General features: G+C 44.3%; 1 protein-coding gene across 1 annotated transcript in view; it reads right to left on the bottom strand.

Moving 5' to 3' along the window:
• Positions 1 to 311: 311 nt before the first annotated feature.
• The window catches only part of Itih5 (inter-alpha-trypsin inhibitor heavy chain 5), a 124,301-nt gene continuing 100,931 nt past the window's right edge, over positions 312 to 23,681 (bottom strand). The window contains exons 8-14 of the mRNA XM_008825126.3: positions 23,183 to 23,351; positions 17,668 to 17,977; positions 13,334 to 13,893; positions 8,808 to 8,861; positions 6,401 to 6,517; positions 3,020 to 3,397; positions 312 to 1,449 (exon numbers count right to left, since the gene is read on the bottom strand). Coding sequence (XP_008823348.1) covers positions 1,118 to 1,449; positions 3,020 to 3,397; positions 6,401 to 6,517; positions 8,808 to 8,861; positions 13,334 to 13,893; positions 17,668 to 17,977; positions 23,183 to 23,351 — 1,920 coding nt within the window. The 3' untranslated portion in view covers positions 312 to 1,117. The remainder of the gene's footprint in view (positions 1,450 to 3,019; positions 3,398 to 6,400; positions 6,518 to 8,807; positions 8,862 to 13,333; positions 13,894 to 17,667; positions 17,978 to 23,182; positions 23,352 to 23,681) is intronic.

Here is a 23,681-nt window from a genome sequence, read left to right as displayed (position 1 = left end):
ACCGGCTGGCTCTCCAGCATCAAGACAGACCGGCAAAAACCACCCACCTGGGATTGTCCTACTTACTAAAAAGCACTTAGCTTGTTGGAGTAAACTGGAGAAGACGCACCAGCAAAGCCAGGAGGTCTACTAAGCCAATGAAGAGAGATCAGTATCTGGGATGCAGCTTTTTCTACTTTTAAGCAATTTTATAAAATGAAAACTAATTTTGCAAGATTGGGCTGGCTCTATCTCTCATGCCAGTGCTCACTCAGCACATGTCGTTTATTATTTGTCAGTCAAAGAATAACGTGTTGAGATTATGACAAAGCTAAAGTACTCCAAGTGAAAGATTTATCTTTCAACCGGCTGGCTCTCCAGCATCAAGACAGACCGGCAAAAACCACCCACCTGGGATTGTCCTACTTACTAAAAAGCACTTAGCTTGTTGGAGTAAACTGGAGAAGACGCACCAGCAAAGCCAGGAGGTCTACTAAGCCAATGAAGAGAGATCAGTATCTGGGATGCAGCTTTTTCTACTTTTAAGCAATTTTATAAAATGAAAACTAATTTTGCAAGATTTTACAGCCAAAGAAAACCCTTTACTAAGAAAAGACTTGGTTATTTACAATGATCCAATGTATATACTGCTGGCTTATGTGATTGTGGAATGGCCTCCTCCTTGGAAGAGGAGGTTGGCTACGTATTTGGAGAACACAATTGAAAAGAGAGATTCCTAAGCGTGCACACAGGGCAGAAAGCAGACTGCCCAAACTTAGCTGCTGCAGCAGAGGACACAAATTTCATAGCAACCTTGCTTCATCAGAAGGAGTTACTTTATGGAAGACAGGAGATGGAGAAGCCGGGTGCTGTAAAATTCATCTAACTACACCTGCTGCCCACCTCCCCCACAGTGCTGCCGTTCCACTCTACTGTAGAAGGGGGACAAGGAGGGGAGGAAGGGGACAGGAAGAACTAGTATTTTCACTCAAGCTTCCTACCTCCACCCCTTCCTTTGGTAGACATTAGACCTCCATTCCACCAGGAGGCAGGCTACACAGTGCAACTCCTTGTAAGAGCCAAAGCATCACAAGCAACAAGTACTGCATCCATGGTAGACCCAAAGTCAACTGTCCTTTCAGACCCTCTTATCAAGAAGACTGCCAGTTTCAGATCGCCTGGACGTTGTCAGGCCCAGCATGGTCTCTGTGTCGAATGGATGAGATGCCAGGTAATCTTTATACGCCCCGTCAATCAGCTTGGCTGCGTTGTTCCTGGCAAACCAGCAGTCTACCTGCTCTTCCCCATTGTAAATCTTCCTTTGTTTCCAGACCACAGGAACTCGGCGTCCTTTCACCTTTAGGATAGTCTCAGGGGTCCCTTCCGCCTGAAGGAATGGAGGATTAGTAAGGTTCTTGCTGTACTCTACAGGATCTTCTGTGAGTTTGGCATCTTGGTTTAGGAACTGACCTGAGCAGACAAAAAAGAAAAAAAAAATCATTGATGTAAATTAAAAGCAGACAAGAGCTGAAATCTAACCTTAGTGGTGCAGGGGCAGGAGGCGGTTCATGGACCACTGTTCTAGGCTGCAGTCTCCCTGGAAGCATTCATTCATGCATGGCTGAGCCCACTGATGGAGTCTGTGCACCAGAGCATGTGGAGAAGGAAGAGCTGAGATTCCCCTCACTGTAGTCTGCCCCTTCGGGGCTGCCCAGACAACAAACGGAGACAAGTGGAGACTCCTATTGAATCGGGAGGACAAGAAGGGAGCAGATAAGTAGGACATAGGGTCATGCCTTTCCTTTCCCTTCCCCAGTAAGAACAGATCCTTCTCCACGCCATCCATGTGCTGAGTATGCCCTGGGGTGGGGTAGTGGAAGTAGTCAGCTCAGTTCACGCCCAACACTCAGCCTCAGAATTCTCCAAGTCAAGTAAGGGCATTGCTCAGGCCAAGAGAATACAGCTCTGCATCTGTGAGAAGCTCATGCTTGGCAGTCAGGCAAGACAACACACCAAGCTCAAGTGCCAGGAAATCCTGCCTTCTAAACGGAGCCCTGAAAATGACTCACTGTCAAGGAGCCCACATGAAACTGCATATTGAAGAAAGTCAGCCAGAGTGGCCTGCCTGCTGCTTCACTGTGATACAGATGACTCTTAGGAAAGGCATCCGTCTCTAGTACTCAGTGCTGGGCCCGGACTGCCCTGGATTTGTTTTCTCTTGCCGAATGGCAAGAAACCAGCCCTTAGGATGAGGGTGCCTCGTCTCTTCGAATTCTCAGAAGTCTAGTGAAAACTAGTGTATAAGGCCTACTCCAACTCCAGAAAATCATCAGGAGCACAAATCTAGTTTTCAGGGCTACGGGAACAGCTCAGTCACTACAGCTCTTGCCGTGCAAGAGTAGGGACCTGAGTTCCACCTCCAGAACTCAGCTGAAAAGCTGGGCATGGCAGTACTGATTGTGATCCCAGATATAGTGAGATGGGAGGCCGAAACAGGAGGCTCCCTGGAAGATCGTGGTGCCTAAGGAACAACACTCAAGTGTTCTCTGACCCCCCAACACATGTACCCATGCACACAGGAACTCCCATACACACACAAAAAAAGGAAATCCAATTTCAGATGATATATACAGTTGGACCTTTTATATTCAAAGATTCTGTAGCTATGGATTTTATCAAGCATGGATTAAAAATATTTTGGGGGGAAAGCACCAGTACTAGACTTCCTTCTCAACAATACAGTATGGCTGCTTACACAGCACCAACATTGTATTAAGTATGTTAAATAATCCATACATGGAGGAGGATGGGTATAGGTTTTATACAAATTCTCCACCTTTTATACAAGGAATTTGAACATCCTTGGACTTTAGCGACCTTGAGAGATCCTGCAACCATAGCCCTAGCAGATACTGAAGGATGACTGAATGAATTCCCATTGAGTTTTTCAAGCAAGCTCATGATACTGGCCATGTGAGCCTCACTTTGGGAAGTCTAATTCTATTTTTTGATCCCAGTGTGAGGATGGACAGCCACCTACCTAACAGCCCATGGCAGTTGCTGGAAAGACCTTTGCTGTTGGAGATGTAAAAGCCCAGGTGATTTCTCTGGAAGGGCGCTGGATTTTTGTAGAGGTGAATGAGGACCACAAAGGCAATGGTGCCCTGGATGGTGACAGTGACGTTGGCATTCGCGGACACTGAAACCTCTAGTCCCTGGCTCCCCACCAACACACTCTGGTTGCAGGGGAGGACCAGTCGGTCTCCGCCATCCAAGATAACTCTGTTCGGTGTGATCTCAAGGTAAGATCTCTCTGGCCTGTTGATGAGGATGGTGATGGTGCGGAAGTAAGTGCGCTGTTTCTTGTGACCATTTGGAGGAGCTGGGGCCCCGATCAGCTCCCCATTCACTGTCACACCTCAAAGGCCAATGAGAAGAAAACAGCGGTTAGAAAATCTGTCCCCACTTTCCTGCTAAATGCAGCTGTTATGGTTTGAGAATAAAGTGTCTCTCCAAAAGGTTCATGTAAAGAGGGTTTAATTCTAGGATAGTGGCACCATTATGAGATGTGCTATAAACTTCAGGAGGTGGAGACCAGCTTGAGGAAATAGATCACTCAAGGGATGAATCCTTGGGTATCTTGTCCCCAGCCTCTTACTGGCTCTCTCACTCTCTGCTTTCTGTCAGCCATGAGGTGAGCAGCCCCTGCCCCATGCTCCCACCATCATGATGCTTTGCCTCAATCAGGGCTGTGGTCTGAAACCTCTGTGGTCAGGAGACTGTTAATGCCTGATGCTTTGTTGTCTCACAAAAAGTCATGAACAGTATCTAATCTGGCCTTCCTTGTACTTATCGTTGTATCTCTGATACCAACACTGAGGTCGGATTGTCTGAATTACACCCATAGAACACTCAGTGGTTACTGAGTGAGTGAGTGAACGCCTGAGGTGAGTTCTTCCCATGTGTGGCTACAGGAAGGAGGATTCAGGTTTGGGTCAAGCTGTCATAGACAGAGGGTGACATGCTCGTGTGCCTTCATTTCAGTGTCACTTCGGAGTCTGTGGTGTGACTGTGATAGGCATTTGTGTCTACCACATGTCAACAACTCTAATTTGGAGATCGTTTAATGATCCTGAGCAGTGAGGTAGAATTCAAAGTTCAAATGGCTTTTTAGTTCAGAAACTGGATTTCTTCTACTTATTCTGTGCTTACCCTTAGATACATCAGTTAAAAGACTAATCCCAAATTCCCTTGTCTTGTATAATGGAGGAGGGATACAAATAAGATAATTGGGGGGTAGGTATCAAGGAAAGAGGCTTAAGTGAAGGCTATCGATTGCCATCGAGTGTGACTCTATTTCTTACTACATTATAAACACATTTGCAGCTTTCCTGGACTTCAGTAAGACCCAGGAGCTAGCTTTCAGTGTCTATGATGTACCACTGAACAGTGAACAGACGCAACTTGTCCATGAGCTGTTTGGGAATGAATTAGGTGGTGCACGCTCTGTGTGTTTTGTTCTTGGGCAAAGAGGTAATTTTTGATAGTAGAAAGACTGCTGTATAATTAAGTCTTGTTTTCTCTGCTCTGGGGATAAACTTCCCAATAAATCTTGACTAGTAACTTCTTAGTTTATCCAAGGAAAAAAAGTCCCTTTGATGCAGTAAAGGGATGGGGGAACAGAGAAATCCAAGCCTGAGTAGAGCCCTTCCTCTTGAGCCTTAAAGCTCCAAGCACCCTCAAGCTGAGTTCCTATCTTGGACACCATTAGGAATACAGAAACCATGGAATAGCTCTATATTGCTGACTTTTTTGTTGTGACAAAACACCTGACAGGAATAATTTAAGGGAGGAAAGGCTTATTTGGGTCATGGTTTCAAAGAGATTTCAGTTCATCATAGTGCGGAAGGTATGGTGGGACAGCTCTGACCGTGCAGTGGGGATCTGTGGTGGGACTCCTCACATGGCATGGTCCAGGGAGCAGAGCATGACAGGAAGGAGACAGGCAAACTACACTCCCAAGGACCCACCCCCCCCGTGAGCTACTTCCTTCAGCTCGGCCACACTTCATAAAAGATTTATAACTTCCCCAAACAGTGTCACCATCTGTGACAAAGCATCAGACCATAAACCTGTGAAGGACTTTGCACATTTCAACAGTGGCAAGCTCTTAAGGAGAAGAAGAACTTCCAGGAATGGATACAGTTAGGTTACGAGCTCTACTTCTATAACCTTTCAGATCAGAAATACTGTAGATTTAACTCTGAGACTAGAAAGACCTATGTGATGGTTAGCTTGAACTGTCAATTTGACACAACAGTTCCAATGAGGGGCTACCTACATTGGGTTGGCCTTGGGCACAGATTGCCTTAACTAAGTTAACTGATGTGGGAATACCCAGCCTACTGTGGGTGGCACCATTCCCTAGGTGTGTGGGGGTGGGGCTCCTGAACTGCATCAGCGTGAAGAAATCCAGCTGACACAAGCAAGCAATCAGCATGCATGGATTCATTTCTCTCTGCTCTTCGCTGTGAATGTGACGTGACTACCTGCTTCAACTTCCTGCTACCCTTACTTCCCCCAAATAATATGGAATTTTAGGCTAAAATAAACCATTTATCCCTTAAACTGCTTTTTGTCAGGGTATTTTTTCATAGCAATAGAAATGACACTAGAGAACAATCTGATAAAGAAGATCAAGGATCAAACTTTACATAATCAAATGGCACATGCTAATAGTGGGGCTCCTCTGCAACCAGGCTTGCAAAACACTTACCTCCCAGCACTGAGCAATACCGCAAGGTGTACAGCAAAGCTTGTCCACACAGTGCTGGGCTGTGTGGCTGTCTACATGGCCATCCATAGCAATGTTTCTTGCCCTTCACTGGAAAAACCTTTTCTGTCTTAATCTCTTTTACTCAGTCCTATAGCCCTCCAGGGGCCAAAGGTCTTTTCACATGTATTCATAAGCTGAGTGGTTAATGTCTGGGCTTTATATCTAAGGCACCAAGCAACTGTGAGAGACATGACAGTTGATTCTGGCCTCCCCACCATCACAGCTTCTGGCTAGAAAGACAGGACGATAGTAATATGTCATAAATTTCTATATCACTTAAATGCTGACACCTATTATTTAGTTTAACTGACTTTGTAATAGAGACAAGCCAAGGATTACCATTTCCAAGGACAGTACAGGTGCTATGCACATGCTTAAGGCCACACTGAGAGTGTCTGACGGCAAGTCCAGGACACTGAGGGTATCTGATGGCAAATCCAGGATCATCATCCACTTCCTTTGGCAAATCATTATCACTACCTGATGAGCATCCAGGATGCCTCCCTTCCATAACAAGTCATTCATCTTCATCACAAAGGATGATATGATCTCTCTCTGGGCCTTGCTAGGCAGAGCAGAGCTTACCAGAATCCATGTGATCAGAGACCAGCCGTAGGATGTCCCCAGGCTCTCCATCAATGTTAAAGCAAACAGTGAGTTTGCTTGAGGGGAAATCCACAACAAAATGGGGATCACCATCCACTATCAGAAGTGGGAGAAAAGGAAAGGAAAAGAAGCATTTATTACTTTCTATTGTCTGATGGATTATTATCCTAACTAGAACAGTATCCTGTTCCTAAATAAGGAAGACGCACAGAAGTGTAATGATGTTACCCAGTTAGAAGATGGTGAGGGAGATACTGACTTCTGGTCTCCTGAATTCAAATATAAAGCTGCTTCCCTCACATTTCAGGTAAATATAGACAACTTTGCTCCGAGATGGTGTGAAGAGATACACCATGCACTTTCGATGACTTCCAATTTCCCATGTAGACTTTCCATATTGTTTTGTCCTTTAACTGCCCCCAATGAAGAATGAAGGCCCTTCCTTGTCTATGGTAAGATTTCCATGGACAGAAGCCACAGCCTGGGGTGTCCACCTGTAGGCTGCTTGAGGGTGAAGGCAGTTCTGAATTGGCCCAACGCAAATGTGAATCTGCTGAAAACATGGGATTTGTGTGTGTTTGCATGAGTCTGTGTGCAGAGGGTGTGCGTGCAAATGCATGGGCAAACACGCCTGCCTGTGCGCATGCTCAGAGGCCAGAAGGGGACATGTGGTGTCCTGTTCTGTCACATTTCACCATCGGTGATGGTGGTGGAAATCTCTATTGAGTCACACTGATTTTTATTGCTCAAAACTTCTGGTCCACAGATGAGACCACGAGGTTCGGCCGGCCCTGTTTTCTGTCTCTTTACCCAATTTTCACTTCTGTTAATGATTTTTCCTAGTCCTCTGTGGACTAAATACTTCCTGAGAGTCAGTGTCCATTGTCTTCTCTTACTAAATGGGAGATTCGGTTTCTCTCCGACTTATGCATGAAACACGTTTCAAAGTACCTCTCTCTACTTCTTGTGAATACACACATGCGCACATGTGTGTCTGTGTGGAGTAGAACCAGTGGAACCATGAACTCTGGAGAAGTTTAGTCTTTTCAAGTTGCCAGGAAATCTCTAGCTGCTGAGGCTGTCTTTCCTCCTACACCATCTCTCAGAAAAGACGGGAGAATTTGGTGGCTCTCACTATAAAGTGCCTGAAGCCCCACGTGAATGGCAGCATAAAGAAGTACAAAGTAGGGACTTGGAGAATGTCTCAGTCAGTAAAAGCAGTTGCTTCCCAAGCATGGGGATGTGAGTTCAAGCCCTAGACTCTTCACTAAAAGCCAGCACAGTAGCACATGCTTGTAACCTCGGGCATGGTGAGATGGGAGGCAAAGACAGGCAGATCCCTGGAAGCTCACCGGCCAGCTGGTCTACCCTACGTAGTGACGTTCCAGGCCAGTGACAGACCCTGCCTCAAACCAAAGGAGGAAGGTGCCTGAGGGATGACACTGGAGGTTGTCCTCTGACCTCCACAAACATATGCATGGGGGGGGGTCTGTCTTGATGATGGAAATGAAATAATTAACCCCCAGAGGAGACAGAAGTTTCTCATCCACATTTTCTACATTCCTGTGTATGGTATAGTTTATCTGACAGTTATCTGAGGGTTTCTGTGTGCACTGAAAGCATTATTTCTACTCAGATCCTCCAAATCTCTGTACAAGGGAAGATGCTGTTTGTTCCAAGGGCTTCAGGAGGAGTCCAGAAGTCATTAGTACAGGCAGCGTCCAAGAGGAAGGGTTTCTCGCATTCCATAGAGCAGATGTAATGAAGGATCTGCATCGTCTCCACGGGAGACTGTGCCTTTCTGCCCCCATGGCTAGGCTCTGGGATGTCCCTGGCTTTTCGAACATGCACATCAGGTTTATCAGCAGAAAGCCAAGGAGTAAAACATAGAAGGGAAGATGTGGACATTGGAGAATAAAGCCTTCCATCTGTGTTTTCATTACAATCCCAGGAAGCTGCCAAGAGGAAACTTGACAACATTTTAAGTCTGTTCTTCCCATCTACAGCCAGAGTCGAAAACAACAAAAGTTTTAAAAACATCCTGCCTGCCTGTCCCTGCAGACATTTTTATTTCTGTAACATCATTCTTATATTTGGGACACCAAAGGTACAGTTTAAATCTCTAAAGCCAATGTTCTTTAATACAGCAAAAATCCCAACACGTGTGTGCGCTCCAGGGCTTCTACCGGGGCTCCTTCCAGGCTGTGTTACCTCCGCAAGGTTTATGTACTGGCTTATCACTGTTCTGGTTCTTAGCACATGCCTCATACTGCTGAATAAATATGAGTCATGACCACATGTTCCATGAACTTCCATTTGCTGGCTGCAGGGAATTCCCCAACGTTTGTCACACTCAATTCACACACCATCACACCCATTTATTTACCTGATGTTTTAGAGATTTTAATTCTTGGGTCGTGTGGTTTCTTGAGTGCGGGTCCTGCAAAGGACAAGGAAAAGAACACTGCTGGGATTTGTTACAGAGACAGTGGGGAGACATGCTGAAAAGCAGGTTGAGAGGTGTAACTCACAAGTGCTTTTGGATATCTATTTATAATAAGCAATCAAAAAGCCGAAGATAGCTGGGTATAGTGATGCACACCTTTAATCCCTGCACTCAGGAGGCAGAGACAGGTGGATCTCTGTGAGATCAAGGTCAGTCTGGTCTACATAGCAAGTTCTAGGCCTGCCAGGGCTACAGGGAGACCCTATCTCAAAACAAAACAAGCAGAAAAGCTGAGGATCACAAGCTCCAGGTTAGCTTTGAACTGTATCATGAGACCCAATCTCTAACAATAAACAAAACAAAACAAAACAAAAATATAAAAGCTCTTTAAAACATTATCTAGAGCCACCAAGATGGCTCAGTGGGTAAAAGCACCAGCTGCCAAGTCTGATGACCTGAGTTTGAGCCCCAGAACCCACATAGTAGAAGAGAACAGATTCCACAAAATGTACACACACACACACACACACACACACACACACACACACACACAATTAGTAAAAAAGAAAATTACATCATGTTTCTTAAAGAGGAATTTGACTTCAGAATATACAAGTGAAGTGTGATATGTAGAAGCTTGGTTAGTTTATCCTTTTACCACATGGGATTTTTCTCTTTTGTAATCTCTGGATATAAGAGGAGAAATATTCTGACATGTTAAAGATACAATTTCAGGGGAGGGGAATAGGGTGCTATTACTTAATGGGTACAAAAGTCCAGTTTTGCAAGATGAAAATGTCTATTTCATAATGATGGGGATAAACTAAACATGTCTGTGCTGGATAGCTTCAGTTGTTAACTTGACATATTTGGGGAGAGGGAACTTCAGTTCGGGAATTCCCTCTATCAGAATGGCTTGTCTCCATATCTGTGAGGCATTTTCTTCATTGTTGAGTGATGTGGTGCCACCCCGGGAAGGTGGTCCTGGGCTGTCTAAGAAAGCAGGCTAAGCACAGGCCAGGGGAGCAAGCCTGTAAACAGCATCTTCCATGCTCTGTGCTCCAGCTCCTGCCTCCAGGTTCCTGCTTGAGCTCCTGCCCCGACCTCCCTCTATGATAAACTGTGATTGGAACAAGTAAGCCAAATAGACCCTTTCATCCCTGACTTGCTTTTGGTCAGAGTTTTATCACAGCAATAGAAAGTAACTAGGATAATACTGAACTGTACACTTAAAAAATGGTTAAGACGGTAAATCTTTTGAAGCAGGGTCTCATGTAGACCAGCCTGGCCTTGAATTCTCTCTGTTGTTTGGTGATCTTTAATTTCTGATTCCCCTGCCTCCACCTCCCAAGTGCTAGGATTATTGGTATGCGTTGTCAAACTGTATTTATGTGGTTAATGAGATGCTGGGGATAGAACCCAGGACTTTGCAAATGCTAAGTAAGTACTCTACCGATTGAGCTGCATCCCGAGCCCAAGATAGCACACTTTGTTATATAGTTTTATCATAATAAAGACTCAAAAACACCCCAAAAGATATGATTGCAGTCTAGTGTTTATAGCTGTGTGGATACACTTAATTCATTAGGCACTTTGAAATACAAAATAGTCAAAGTGTACCTTATAAATAGTCAATCAGTAAAGAACTGGGGCTGGGGATATAGCTCAGAGGTAGAGTACTTGCCTGGTGTGCTCAAGGCCCCATGTTCAGTTCCCAGCAGGACACATACACCCAATGAATAACCTAAAAATAACTTAAATTTTTGCAAATAAAATCAGTCTTACTGCAAATTGTGTATTAGCAAAATTATGTGCTTCTTTGCTGGTTTTTCTCTCTCATAAAAATTAAAGATCAACATATATAAATGTTTTATAAGTCCCCTGCTCAATTCTGGTCCCTGGTTCATAGGACATAGCCAGAACATGGACGGGCCAGGAAGGACTAGAAAGTATTTAGATTGATTGTTTAAAGAGTGGCAGCTACCATAAACACTCAAAAATTTATAATTAGGGACTTGAGAGATAGCTCAATGGTTAAAAGTACTGTCTGCTTTTGCAGAGGACCTGAGTTCAGTTCCCAGCACCCACACAGTGGCTAACAACCACCTGTAACACCAGTTACAAGGGATTTGATACCCTCTTCTGGCCTCTTCGGGTATTGCATACATGTGGAACACAGATGGAGGCAAATTACTAATACACATAAAAATTAAAAATCAAATTTTAGAAATTATAATTAGCTGGGCACTGCAACTTATGCCTATATCTCAACACTTGGGAGTTGAGGCTAGAGGATTGTTGTGAGTTTGAGACCAGCCTGGACTATATAATGAGTTGTGGGTCAGCCTGGGCTATACAATGAGACCTTGTCTCAGAAAAAAAAAGAACCAAACAGACAAAAATAGTTATTAAAAATTGCAAGTAAAATATCATCAGAGCTTGAAGGAAAGATTATCTTGTGTGATGACTGACACTCCAGGAAAGTCTTTCTTCAAAAATCTCCAACATTCAGTTGGCTGTGTCCTCTGCTGTGCTCTGGGCTTCTAGTTCTTTTATCATTTGTGTCTATTCTTTCCTGAAGATAGACATCTCATGTAATAAAGACTTTTCTCTAAAAGCCATTTTTCCCAGCTGCGGCACAGATCTTCTAAGTATAGACTGACTGCTTACTGCAGCTAGTCAGAATGATGGCTGGCAAGTGCTCACTGGATAAAGATGCTTGCCTGAAGCCTGAAGACCTGAGTGTGAGCCCCAGAACCCACTCAGTGGACAGAGAGTGAACTCCCACAGATTGTCTGACTTCCACTTGTGTGTGGTGGTATGTATGCAAATACACTAACACACACACACACACACACACACACACATGAAATAAAATTCTAAAGGAATAAATCAGAATGAAATCTCATTAGCTTTACCAACACAAGTTCCACTCTTTTCTGAAATGACAAGACAGTACTTTCTATCTCTCCATAAGGGCCTGAAATCCTCAATAAATTTCTATGGCCACACACCTCACAGGAGAGGGCATCTGATATTGATAGAATATTCATTCTAAGCCCAAAGACACTGCATGTTAAATTCTTGCAACAGCCCTTCATGGAAGTCATTATTATCTCCATTTTATAGGCAAGAAAATATACTTCCAGAGAGGCCTGAGAGGCTGTCCCGGGCTTCACCTTTGGTCAGGGGGATCCATGGATCCTAACTTCACGTTCTCTCTGACATGCTCAGGTGCTTCTCAGAGTTTAGCGTGAAGCACAAGGGAGCCAGCATTTGTGGGATGATTGGAGGGCCTGGTTAACTTCAGTTCCCTTTCTAGGAGACAGAAACTTGTCAGGAACCCAGCAAGAATGCTACACATTAAAAACCAGGCCACTTTCCACAAATGAGTGGTATGGGTGACATAGCCCTTTGCTTTGATTTAAACTTAATTTTCTTCTGTCCCAACGAACTCTCCTGTCAGGTGGCACCAAGGTATCAGCGGTATATACAGGGTAAATTTTCGCCAGGCGTGGTGGCACACACCTTTAATCCCAGCACTCAGGAGGCAGAGACAGGCTCTGCCTGTGAGCTCAAGGCTAGCCTGGTCTACATAGTGAGTTCCAGGACAGCTGGGGCTACAGGGAGACCCTGTCTCAAAAAAGACCAAAAAAAAAAAAGGGTAAATTTCTCAGAAGTTCATATTTTGGTTCTTTTTATTTTATATAGTATTTGGTTTGGTTTTGTGGAGACAGTATCTTGCTATGTAGCCAAGGCTACTCTAGAACTCCTTTTGTAGCCCAGGCCGACCTCAAACTCACTATCCTTCTGTCTCAGCCTCCCAGGTGCTAAGAATTTAAGTATACACCAACTTGGCCCACAGACTCTCAAGACAATAAAAGCTGGTGTAACAATGATGTAACTCTGAAGTGCTTAAACACACAGAGAAGCATGTAAGGGGCTGGAGAGATGGCTCAGCAGTTAAGAGCTCTTACAAAGGCCCCAGGTTGGAACCCCAGCCTCCACATAGTGACTAACAACAGTCCATAATTCCAGTTCCAGAGAATCTGATTCCCTCTCCTGACCTTGAGTGCACTTACATACATGCAGGCAAAACACTCATACACATAAAATAAAAATAATAAATAAAATATACAGAAGCATGTAAAACTGAGCATCTGTGTTTATCCTTCCATGTCAGTGTGTCCAGTACTGATGGAGTGTGGCAGCCTCTGAATTTACTGACGAGATGACTTTACCGGGCAAAGTTTCTCAGCCTCCTGAGAGCTAAGGTTTATAACAAGCACAGCTATGTAAGCTATCGTCTGAAGACCGTGCACTTCATGTAGTGTCGTTGTTTAGAACAATTACAATATGATAAAATGAAACAGACTTCTGCTGAGGCTGCTCTGGCCTTACAAGGAGTTGCTACTGATGCTTAGGCCCCGCATTCCTCACATCTGGGGATCCCTGAGCTGGGCTACCTGGCTGCACGCCGGCTCCTCGCAGGCTCTGCATCACCGTCTCGGGCCCAGTGGCGGCAGACATGCCATGGGTGTCCTCCAGTCCGTCTGCTTGGAGCCCCGGCTTCTTCAGCTTCACGGAGGTGAAGGGGGTAAGGAAGTGGTAGTCGAGCGCCAGAGCCTGCGCTTTCTGCCTCAGCTGCTCTCGCTCCTTTTCATTGCTGCTCTGCAACCAGGAGCTCAGCAGCTCCTTCACGGCCAGGTAGCTCCAGAGGCGCTCCAGGTGATTGGGGTCCTCCCCGCCATCACCGGTGGGCCCAGGGGCTCCTGTGACGTCATTCCCCACCTTCCGGGACTCCACAGGGACATCCTTCTTCAGGATGACGAACTTCTTACTGTTACTGGCTCTGACCTCCACATGCAACTGATCCAACTTCCGGTCTCCCAGCTTCCCAGCGATGACAATCTCGGAGCCATTGAAGTAGTTGGGGAACAGGGTTTTGGTGGCGTGTTCCACTAAGTCAGGGGGATAATCTATACGGATGTCAGAAAGAAGTGGGGTCCGGATTTCATCGTAAAACCTACAGAGGAAGGACAGAGAGAATCAGGGTCTGGCTGGGGTACGGGTGAGACATCTAAAGGAAACCAGGTTGTCAGAGAGGTGGGTCTTGACTACACACAGCATCACCTACAGCGTTGGACCCAGCACAGTCCCTTAGCAGACGGTTCGGGAGTAGAGCCCTCTAATGAGCATGCACCAGCTGTCTTACAAAGCTTCCCAACTCTGACAAGGAGGACCCGCCTCAGAGTGCATTACAGTCCCCCTTCCTGAAATTTCCTCTCAGTGGTCTCAGTTTTGCTTTCAGAACAATGCAAAATTAGGCTGCACTATCTGTAAAAGGAGCGCCATCCAGCTTAAAAACAGTTGAGACGAGAGATGGCTCAGGGGTCTAGAGTGCACACTGCTCTTGCGCTGGTATTCAGGTCCCAGCACCCAGGTTAAGTGGCTCACAACTGCCTGTACTGTAGGTCCAGAGGGTCTGATGCCCTCTTCTGGCCTCCAGGGGCACCTGTGCTCATGTGCATATCTCTTTCCCGACCCCCCCGCAACATGCACACATAGAAATACCTTTTAAAAATATATATTCAAAGCCTGGCATGGTGGCCCTGGAGGGGTCAAACATCTGTTTGTTTGAATACATACACACACACACACACACACACACACACACACACATATCGGTCTCCCTGTAGCCCCAGCTGGCCTGGAACTCACTATGTAGACCAGGCTGCCCTTGAATTCACAGACATCCAACTGCCTTTGCCTCCCGAATGCAGGATTAAAGGTGTGTGCCACCATGCCCACCTTATAACCCAGGCATTTTAAGCTGCATGTTAAACTTGAGAAATCTCGCTATGACTTTAAGGTTGTGCTTTTGTACAGTGCAGTGTTTGCTTTTGTTAGCTTTGCCTGTGGGCCAGGTATCTGGCTGCCTCTTGCTAAGTAATGACACAATTAACACCTTCTTCCCAAGGATCTAGAGAGTGAAGGTTCTGGAGTTCCATCTCAGACACTCCCTTACACAGGACTTAATTTCTATGAACTTCATCAATAACATTGGAATTTTAGTAGTAGTACTGTGGTAGACTACTAGCTGTTGCCATTGGTCTATTCTCTCCTTTTAAAAATAATGATTGAGTTCTAAGTAGGCACATGTCCATCTACCTACAATAGAAGTTTCCTAGCCCCCACTGTGGCCAGTAGGGACCATGAGACCATGCTTTCATCAACGGGATATAAGCGTAAGTGGTATGTGCATCTTCCAAGCACTTGCTTATAGCAAAATAGCTTATACTGCCTTTCTCTGATGTTTTTCCTAGTTGGGACTAAAACATAGAAATGATTTCAGACTTAATTTCAGTCTTTTAGGAAAGAATAACTTCCAAGGGAGTGGGGCACAGAGCAATGAATAGGAAGAAGCCTGGGTCCCTGAATGACTCCATGGAGTAGGGTCTAGTCTGTGCAAACTATGAAAGGATCATTAAATAAACAACTAGCTTGGTAAGCCTTTGCAGCTAGTGATCTCTGTATGGCAATGTAACTTCTACTCTAGTATACCTGGATCCTAAAATTTTGTGAGACTCAAATAAGATAATGAATGTTAAAAATGCCTGGCTTGGGGCTGAAGAGTTGGTTCAGTGGTTAAGGGCACTGGCTGCTCTTGCACAAGACGGGTTCAATTCCTAGCACCCACATGGCAGCTGACAACCATTCATGACTCCAGTTTCAGGGGGTCCAATGCCCTCTTCTGACCTCCGCAGGCATTGCATGACACAGGTGCAGTTACATACATGCATGCAATATACTCATACATGTAAAATAATAATTAGATGCCTGACTTTTAACCAGGTGCAATGATGCATGCCTTTAATCCCAGCACTCAGGAGGCAGAGGCAGGTGGATCTCTATAAGATTGAGGCCAGCCTAGTCCACATAGTGAGTTCTAGGCTAACTGGGGCTACAGGAAGACCCTGTCTCAAAAAGATTTTTTAAAAGTCTGGCTTTTAAAAAAAAATTAAATTATGAAGTTTTCAGATTAATGCATCTTCAACTCCCACCAGAAAAGCTTCCTTATGCAGCAGATGGTGATTAACACAGAAACCCACAACTGGTCAATGTGCAGACAATAAGAGGCTTGCAGAGAACTCATTCCTGAATAGAACACCTATATCAAACTTCTGCCTTCCGAGGCTCAGGGATCATTGCAGAAGAGTGGGGCAGAAAGATTGTAAGAGCTAGAGGTGGTAGATGACCACAGGGAAACAGAGTTTTCAAGACAGTTGGGCAGTTACTCATATGAACCCACAGCAATGGTGACAGTATGGACAAGCCCCATGTAAGCTCAAGCCAGACAAATCCCAGTAAGAAACCCCAACCCTACCTGAGGAACTATTGGCAACAAATGGCTACTGGGAAGGGGAGAGTCAGTCAGTCTTAAGTGTAAGATTACTGGTAGGTTGGCCAGGCTCAGGTGGAGCGCATGAAATTGGTTGCAGGTAATAGGGGGTACAGATAGGAGGGAAGAGGATCTAAATTTGATCAAAATATATTATATAAAATTCCAAAAACATTCAATTAAAAATTATTGGAAAAAAATGCCAGGCTTATTTTGAGTTCTCAGTAAGTACCAGATATGGGTAACACTTAGTAAGACAGCATAGTTAATGGGTTTCAATGTAATTGCTTTTACTTGAGAAATCGTGATTAAAACTCAGATGCGTCAAGCCATTCAGTAAGCTCTCCCTCTTTGAATGTAATTTAGAATGATTTTTATGATTTGGGAAACAGATCTGTTTCACTGAAATCTTTCATTGAGAGGTTGAAAGAAAACTGATGGCCGGTTCCACACGAGCCGCCTGTTCTGACTGCACCTCTCAGTCATTCAGTCAGTTATCTTTCATAAATTCTTTGATTATGGCTAATGAACACCTATAAATCCATATAAACCTGAATTTTCCTTTGAAATAGATCCTATATTTGCACAAGCAGACTGAGGTCCGCAGTGGTGAATCTGCGGTTGGCAGTTATTTCAATCAACAACAAAGCCCAACACCACAATCTGTGACATGGTATCTGAGGCACACTACTTTTGTGCTAGAAGACCTACGTTCTAGATTCTTCTCCACCTGAATATTTTTTATTACTCACCCATTTTCCTCGGCCATTTTCCTTCAAAATTACAGTATGATCATTTCACCAGTACTCAAAATACACAGTTTTAACCTAGAGAGTTCACTGCATACCTAATACGCAATAGTCACTGTGCAATACTGTACATAACTTTTCTCATTAAAATGTTAGTTGACTGTACTCCTCATTTTGCAGATGAAGAAACTGAGGCAAATTCTTAAAGCCTGCCTAGGTACAAAGCAAGATGAGGTATTAAACCCTTACCTGCCTGGTTTCAAAAGACATTATCAGCCAGGCCTAGTGTTCCACCTGCAATCCCAGCTACTTGGGAGGTTGAAGCAGGAGGATCAGAAGTTCAAGGCCAGCTTGGAGAATTTAGCAAGACTCCATCTCAAAATAACAAAAGGGCTGGGGGGATAACTCAGTGGTAATCACTTAACATGCACAAGACCCAGAGTTCAATTACCAGTACCACAAAGCAATTTTTTAAAAATTAATTTAAAAAATAAAACACAGTGTGGCATTTGCCAATGCAACGAGTTGTCTTCATTTCCCAAAGATGTGAGGAAAAAGTCCAGTCAATGACATCTTCAGCTCTGGGTTCTCATTGCATCCAACCCTCAACCCCTCACCCTAGTTCTGAGAAAATAGACAACAGACCCACCCAATCAGCTGAGCGCCCGCTTTCTCCTCCTCATGAACACGCCGGGTGAGGCCACAGTTCTCCAGTGATAGTTTCTCTAGCAATTTGAAGTCCACATCATTGCCAATGCCAACGGTAAAGATGCATATCTGCCCTCCAGTGGCCTCTTTGGTGTTACTAAGAATCTTGAGGGAATTGGTCTCCCCAAAGGTGGGTTTCCCATCTGTGAGGAAGATGATGAGGGACAGGCTCCGGTCTTCAATGTCATTCTGGGCCACATAGTTGTTGAGAAGTCTGATGGCTGTCTGAAGGGCCCCGTTGATGTCTGTGCCTGTAGGACATCAACACAGGACATCTCAAGGCCTTGTGCCCACCTCCCAACCCCCCAATGCACATTCACAGACGCAGTTAGCCTTCAATCTCTCAGGGACTGACATGACAGAGATGTATGGCAGAAGTTCACTGTACCTGGGTGGCTCCAGGTTATATGTTCTCTATCAGTGGGTAAAAACCCAACAAGTGTTTGCTAACTGAACATAAATGGCATAAATTATCCTACTGTAAAAACCTTCTCCTGGGACTGGGGAGATCACTAAGTCAGTAGAGTGCTTGTTCTGCAAATAAGAGGACCTGAGTGTGATCACAAGAATCCACATTTAAAACCTGAGTGGAACACATTTGTATTCCCAGCTCTAGGAAGGCAGACACAGGCAGATCCCTGGCCAGCCAGCCTACTAAGTGAGATTCAGTTCAGAGTGGTAGAAAGAGCCATTGGTTGTCCTCTGATTTCACATGCTCTCCCTCTCTCTCTCTCTCTCTCTCTCTCTCCCCCCCCTTCTTCTTTCTCTCCCACCCCCCAACAAAATCTTTTGAAGGTGTCTGGTGGCACCTCAGCTTACAAGTTTTCCCTACCTTAGTGTTAATGGTTTCTATACTTTTTTCTTAAAATATCTTTGCAAAGAACTCGAGGGTGTTGGATGCAGGAATTTGAAGGGAGAAAGAAAAGAACATAAATTGAGGAGGTGCGGGCAACTGGAGATGATCTCAGGAGGCTTCACATGTTCCCCAGGCTAGACTACAATGATTAAAGAACTAATCTTCATCCTCTCTCCTTTCTTGCCCAATCCCCTACAGGGTTACCCCTGCTTGTGAGAACCTATGCAATAAGACATTAAAAATCTTGAAGCCAGGCGTGGTGGCACACACCTTTAATCACAGCACTTGGGAGGCAGAGACAGGTGGATCTTTGTGAGTTCAAGGCCAGCCTGGTCTACATAGTGAGTTCCAGGACAGCTGGGACTACAGGGAGACCCTGTCTCAAAAACACCAAAAAAAAAATTAGCTCCAATGTATGGAGACAGGTGGATACCCAGAGCTCCCTGACCAACCAGTCTAGTCAACTGGTAAGCGCCAGGTTCAATGAAAGACCCTATCTAAAAAGAAAAAGTTGGAAAGGGATAGAGGAAGATATCTATTGATGACCTCTGTCCTCTATACACACATGCACACACATATATATATGAACTCACACACACACACACACACACACACACACACACACACAGAGGCATGTAAACCTCATGATCCAGACATTTCCCATGTGGAAAGGTGCAGCTGGACAGCATCTGGAGGAGGTAGGGAGCAAGTATTTTCTTGGTTGATGGAGAATGGGCAGCTGGTTGACTAAGATAGAAACCACCATTACAATGGTGTTAGAATTAGCTGAGAATCTCATTCAATTTAGCAGCCATTCCCCCACATCAGGAGGAAAACTCAGCGTTCTTACTGTAATATTGAACACCTGTTTCTTTTAATCATTCTTTCTAACAGCTTGAGAAAAAACTTACATACCAAAAAGCCCTCATTTTAATTTGCTGGGTTTTTTTAAAGCTTCAAATAAAATTTACGTGGCAAAATATTTCCCACTACAAGCATCTAATTCTATTTTTTGTAAAACATAGAGTTGTGCTGCCATCACCACCCTCCAAAGCCCATGTGGAGTGGTTTTTAGGTGCTTCAAAATGCATCTTTTTGCCATGCATGGTAGCGTGCTCCTTTAATCCCAGCCCTCATGAGGCAGAGGCAGGTGGATCTCTATTGAGATCAAGGCCACCTTGGTACACATTGTGACTTCCAGGCAGGCTGTGACTAGGGAGACCCTGTCAAAAAACAATCAACAACAACAACAAAAATTTAATGTATTTTTTTAATTTTTATTTATTATTTTTATTTATTGTATGTGTGTGAATGTATTGCCTGAATGTATGTAAGTACACCCATGTCCTGCAGTGCCCATGGAGGTAAGAAGAAGGCGTCAGAACCCCTGGAACTGGAGTTAAGAACAGTTGTCAGCTGCCATGTGGGTGCTGGGAACCAAACCCAGGTTCTCCACAAGAGCAGCCAGTGCTCTTAAATGCTGAGCCATCTCTCCAGCCCCCAAATATACCGTTTTTGAAAGAACCAGGTAATTTCCCTTGTTGCTTTTGAGTTTTCAAAACTCAAAAAATAGAAGCTGGGCATAGTGATGAACATCTATATTTCCAGCATTCAGGAGGCTGAGGTAGGAGGATCACTGAGAGTTTGAGGCCATGCTGGGCTATAGAGTGAGACTCTGCCTCGAAAAACAAAACTGATAATAAAAAAATGAAAATCAGAAAACCAAGGCCACTACAGATGCATTCTATGTCTTGCTACGGTGCATGGAGTCCGGAAAGAAGAGTCACAGTGTTTGTTTGTGGTCACTAATTTGCCTTCCTTCTCACCTGCCTAATTTCACATGGCCTCTGCCTGTGTGGGCAGGGACAACTTGCAAACATTTGCATTGTCTTTAATCTGCACTAAACAACTGTGCCAAACTTCTCATTCAACTCTGAGACCAAGGAGAGCCAAGGCAAAGGCATGGATTTAGCTTTCATCATTGCACACATGTATCAAAGGCTCAGCAGGCCTTGGAATCAAGGTTATGATGAAGCAGGGCACCTGCTGTCCATTCACCAGCAATGAGGTGTTCTCTAGAGGCAGAGTCCTACAGAGCTGCCCAGCCATGCCACTGACAGCTCACGGGACTCTGGAACACCAGCAAGAGGACTACTCAGCTGAGTAAAAATACACAGCATCTGACACTGGAGGAGGACCGGGTCCCTGCTAGGGCCATTCTGCATACTCGGGATATTTTAACCTATTTCACGCCAATGGGAGGGTTGTTATTACCCTCTCATTTTATAGATGAGGAAAGTGAGACATGTAGAGGTTAAATGGCTAATAGGTGGTGGAGCTGAATTCAAATCCAGGCAGTCAAGCTTCAGAATCTATGCTCCAAACCTTGATGTTACATTTCTTAGAGAGTGAACACTCTACTGTTCACCAGCAGAGGCAAGGGCAATGAAGTGTGAAGAAAAAAATTAAGGAGGGTAGAAACTGCTCAGTGTTTAAGAACACATACTGCTGTTGCAGAGGACCTGGGTTCAGTTCCACAACATGTACACCAGGCAGTTCACAACTGCCCGTAACTCCAGTTCCAGGGGAGTAGTGCCCTCTTCTGGACTATGCAGGCACCTGCATGAACATGATGCACATAAACTCACACAGGTGCACACATGTACAAATAAGTAAGTAAATGAATAAATAGGAAAGAAACAAGGATTCTCAGATTTGGATTCCATAAAGGACATAATACATATTGGCTGTTTGCTAAAGCTGATTGCTGCTGTTCTATGACACACATGTACATTCAAACACTAAGCAATACTATTAACAGAAGTTCAGTTTAGCAGATATTCACTAAACACGCACTGCACATTAAGAAGCATGTTAGGAAATAGAGTCTACAAAGAGAAAGTACTTCACAGTCAAGTCAATTTTCTCCCATACGTAATAACTATAATATTAAATCTAATCATTCATTTCACCTATCAAGTAATAAAGCAGTTCCTAGACTACTTCGTTGATAGCTGGTAAGAAACACTAACATAAGTCAGTGCACTGGCCAAGTAAGATTATGTTCTATACAAAGTTTATTTAGAAAACCATGGCTTTGTGTTAGATGGGAAATGACAAGCATATGAAAATGAAAGATTTCAGATGGAGGAAGGCTGAGCTGAGTGTTTTATATATTTCCAGATATCAAAAGTGGAATTACCAGACAGAAGAACTCCACTAGATGGGGGCTGGTGAGGTTTCTCAGGACATAAAGGCACTTGCCACTGACCTGAGTTTGAACCCTGGGCCCATGTAAAAGTTTAAGGACAAAACCAATTCCCAAAAGTTGTCCCCTGACCTCCACATGTGTGTCATGGCATGTGCAGCCCATCCCAATAATAATAATAATAAAGCAAATGCAGTTTATATTCCAAAGAAAGGGGGCTGGAGAGATGGCTCAGCAGTTAAGAGCACCAGCTGCTCTTGTAGAGAACCCAGGTTGGATTCCCAGCACCCACATGGCGGCTACAAACCGTCCTTAACTCCAGTTCCAGGCGAATCCAAAGCCCTCTTCTGACTTCCTCTAATACTGTATACCTTGAAAAGGGGAAAGCAGCAATAATTCTAAGTGAGAGTGGGGACTGGGACCACGGCTCAAGAAGACAGTGAATTTCATTTGAGACATATTAAAATGTAAAAGTCAAGTGAACAGGTGAAGCTATGCATTGTAACGGGTTCAATTTGCAAAATGTGCATATATGCTCAGACATATTAGGGGCAGATTACCAGTCTCTTAGGGCTGTTTCACTGCAGTGTAGAGCTTACTTCTTACACAGAAACAAGAACAAATAAAAATGACTACTCACATGCTGATGTTGCCAGGTTAATAAAGTCTTTATTTCTTTTAAAAATATATTGATGTCTACCTGTAGTCTAAGCTACTTGGAACCTAAGGTTGAAGGATCCTTTGAGCCCAGGAGTTCAGAGCAAACCTGGGCAATTGAATGAGACCCCAATTCTTAAAAACAAATAAAAACTATACACTTCTTTGAAGCCAAAGCCCTCTTCTGACTTCCGCGGCATTGCACGACACGGGTGCACTCACTTACATGCAGGCAATACACTCATATGCATAAAATAAAAATAATAAAATATTTTTTTAAATTTACAAACAGAGATAGGTGGAAGAGCTTGTTGCATAAACTAGTGAGTGAATGAAGTAGTTAACGTTAAAAGAAAAGAAAGGATCAGGGGTCAGTTTCGGTCCTACTGAACAGCCCAACACGGTGTACCTCGTCTTTGCTATATAGGTATGTGTATATATATATATATATATGTATATATTTCTCCATCCAAGGACAACTTACCAAACCAGCTTCCTTGTCCAGGATCCAAATTCTTGCCGGGTATTTCTACCTCTAACTTGGCTGACATTCAAAGGCCGGGAAATGAGAATTTACAAACTAGATACTCAGTGAAACAAGCATTTGGGAACACTCTTGCCCGTTACCCCTTTGCTTATTATCAGCCTCAGACCTCATACCCTCCTCTCTTGGCAGAAGACAAGCCTATGGTCATGTCGAAGCCCATGTGAAAGGCTGGCAGGAATCGTTCTTACCTCCAGTGGGTGACAGATGGTAAATGTAGATCTTGCCATCTCTGACATTGTCAGGAGTCACTGGTAACAAGTGGTCCTTCCACACTTTAATCCGGTTGGAAAACCCAATGATATTGAAACGATCCTGGGGTCGGAGGTCATGGAGAATAGTGACAAGGGCTTCCCTGGTCTAGGCAAAGACAAAACCCAAACTCATCAGATCCTAGCCCATTAGTCCATGTGTTCCATACCTTGGAAAATAACTAGCAGGAACAGTCAGATCGATTAGATTCGGATTTAACATCAGCTATGTATGTGGGGGCACACATGTATATGGGTCCCCACAGAGGCCAGAAGAGGGCATCAGATTCCCTGGAACTGGAGTCACAAGTTATGAGCTGCCTGATGTGGGTGCTGGGAACCAAGCTCTAGTCCTCTGTAAAAGCAGCACGTACTCTTAATCATTCAGACATCTCTTCAGCTCTCTCTTTTTAAACTTATAAAATTGCATTATTTATTT

The sequence above is a fragment of the Nannospalax galili genome, unplaced genomic scaffold, assembly GCF_000622305.1.
Source record: "Nannospalax galili isolate Female #2095 unplaced genomic scaffold, S.galili_v1.0 scaffold209, whole genome shotgun sequence".
In the NCBI taxonomy this organism is placed as follows: Eukaryota; Metazoa; Chordata; class Mammalia; order Rodentia; family Spalacidae; genus Nannospalax; species Nannospalax galili.
This window is presented reverse-complemented; position numbering and strand designations above follow the sequence as displayed.